Source organism: Eurypyga helias, unplaced genomic scaffold, assembly GCF_000690775.1.
Source record: "Eurypyga helias isolate BGI_N326 unplaced genomic scaffold, ASM69077v1 scaffold29642, whole genome shotgun sequence".
In the NCBI taxonomy this organism is placed as follows: domain Eukaryota; kingdom Metazoa; phylum Chordata; class Aves; order Eurypygiformes; family Eurypygidae; genus Eurypyga; species Eurypyga helias.
The window spans coordinates 6,631-8,843 of NW_010234626.1; the positions used below are offsets into that span (position 1 = coordinate 6,631).

Consider the following 2,213-nt stretch of genomic DNA (forward strand, 5'->3'; position numbering starts at 1 on the left):
TTTACTCCAGGCTTTTCAGTGCAGGTGGCCTGGATAAACGGGGTCTTGGGCTGCAGGGACCCACAGATCCACCCTGCACCTCGCTGCAGCAAGCCCTTGAGAGCTGGTGCCTGGGTTATTCCCTCCAGAGAGAATGAGCTCTGAACCTGGCGGGGAAGCCGACTTGCCCGTCAGCCCCAAATCCCCTGGAGCTGTGTCTGTGCGCAGATGTTTCCGTGGAGTTCCAAACCGCAGATGTTTCTTGGGCAGATCCCTGCGGCCCGTGGCTGCGTGCTCGGGAGCGAAGCGTTGCGGGGAGATGCAAGGCTGCCTGACGGGACATCGTTCCTTTTCCTGTTCTGCTTTGCAGGCTCCCAGAGAGATGGATTCCTCACCACTCTGAAGACCACACCTGCAAGATATCCTTGTGATGCCGTCGGCTGCTCGGGCTGTCGAGCACTGGCGCCGAAACGCCGATGGTGCAACGAGCCCTTTGTAGGGTCGCCCTGCTCTACTTCCCACTGCACCACCTGGCTGGGGCAGGGACCTCCTCGTCTGAGGACTGATCATATCGCCAAACTGGGAAGCCCTTTAGCTCACTACCAGGCCCTAAGAGTAGGTGACAAACATGTTACCCGGCGTGCAAGCTCATGGAAAGGGAAACAGCAGTGGTGCCCGCAGGATGGCACGGGGAACGGGAAGCTTGATGTTTTCCTGGCTCAGTGTGCGTGTGGTTGCAGCACGTGCCTCCCAAAACAGTCTTCAGCCTCTCCTTGCGGGTTGATTTGGTGCCCCTTGGCCTCTCCTTGCGGGATGATTTGGTGCCCCTTGGCCTCTCCTTGCGGGATGACTTGGTTCCTTGAGATTTCCTTGACTTTTGTTTCACTGTGCTGGAGTTGGTGATTTGTTTTTTCTCAGTCTGGTCTATTTTAGGCCTCTCAGGTTTTCACACTTACTTAGTCGCCTCCAACCTGACGACAAACGAAGACGTAAGTACCTGGACGCTTATCCTTCCGCGGGGCCGCTCCTTCCTAAGCCGAGGTGAGGTTTTTGGGGAATCCTTGGCTGGCTGCCTCGCTGCAGTGCCTTGGTACGGCATGCTGCCTGCGCTGCCTGGGATAATCTGCTGCACGGCCGTGCCCGAGGTGTTCAGGCCGCAGTTCTGGGTGGCTGAGCGAGGGGAGCAGCGCGCAGCAGCAGGTGACCGTGCAGCGGGCGTTGCTCGGCAGTGTCAGGCCACGGGTGTCACGCGCTGTGATCTTCAAAAGGTCACGTGGGTGTTTTTTCCAGTCTGTACGTGGCCTTGCTTAAAATTAGGAGTTCGGAGATTAAAAAAGAAAGGCTGGCCCCAGAGGTTTAGCCGGGGACATGGGTGATCTTAATTCAGCATCCTGCATAACCACAGGTTTCCTCTGAGACCCTGGGCAAGTCCCTTTGTCTCTATCAGTTCCTCCTGTCTAGTAGGCAAATAACACACAGACATCTCCTCGTGAGATTCACCTCCGAGGCTGGGCTGCGTGCAGGCTCCGAGGGCCAAATGAGTACCCTGAGCAGAGCGTACGGAAAAGCAGGATCTCTCTGATCCTAGAAGGAATCAAAACTCACCCTTCTGGCCAGAAGTACCCGTTACCCTTGCTGGAAGCTTCCAGCACTGCAGAAGGCACTTCTGCATCCCTTTTTTGGTTGTGTTTTTTACTTCGTCCCCTTCCTCCCCACCGTTCTGTTACGTTCGGGGGTTGGCAGAGCTGCACGAGGCCGTGTGACGCTCACGGGGGGACTGAGAGCACCGGGCCCGACGCGCGTGGCCTCTCCGGCTGCGTCGCCGGCCTCGCGCTGCAGCTGGGGAGGGGAAGTAAAATCAAAAGGAGGAAATGTGCTGGTAAACGGTTCGCTGCAGCCAGGGGCCTGGGGCCAGGTATAGCATCTGCCCGCTCGCGTGCCTACGCTTGATGCCAGCGGGGTTTTGAAATCGGAGCCCTGCTGGCAGCTGCTCAGGGTGGGGACGGATGAGATTGTTTCCTCCTGGAGATCCCCTTGCTGTTTGTTCAGCCTGAGGAGCCCAGGAAGAGACCATGAGCTCGAGCCCCGCTCTGATGGGCCTGCAGCTGAGGGGAGGAGGAGGAGGCTGGTGATGGTGATGCTGACAAGATGCCATTTGGCACGGGGAGGGCACAGCTTTGGAGCCTGCTGGCTGCAGGGTTGAACTGTGGCAGAGGCAGGAGCAGCACGCTGCC

At 58.1% G+C, this 2,213-nt stretch overlaps 1 protein-coding gene across 1 annotated transcript in view; it reads left to right on the forward strand.

Annotated features, from left to right (window-relative positions):
• ZDHHC18 (zinc finger, DHHC-type containing 18) overlaps window positions 1-1,020 on the forward strand; it is a gene marked incomplete at its 3' end in the record, with an annotated part of 5,159 nt that extends 4,139 nt beyond the window's left edge. The window contains exons 4-5 of the mRNA XM_010146507.1: window positions 350-398; window positions 866-1,020. Coding sequence (XP_010144809.1) covers window positions 350-398; window positions 866-1,020 — 204 coding nt within the window. The remainder of the gene's footprint in view (window positions 1-349; window positions 399-865) is intronic.
• Between the last annotated feature and the right edge of the window lie 1,193 nt (window positions 1,021-2,213).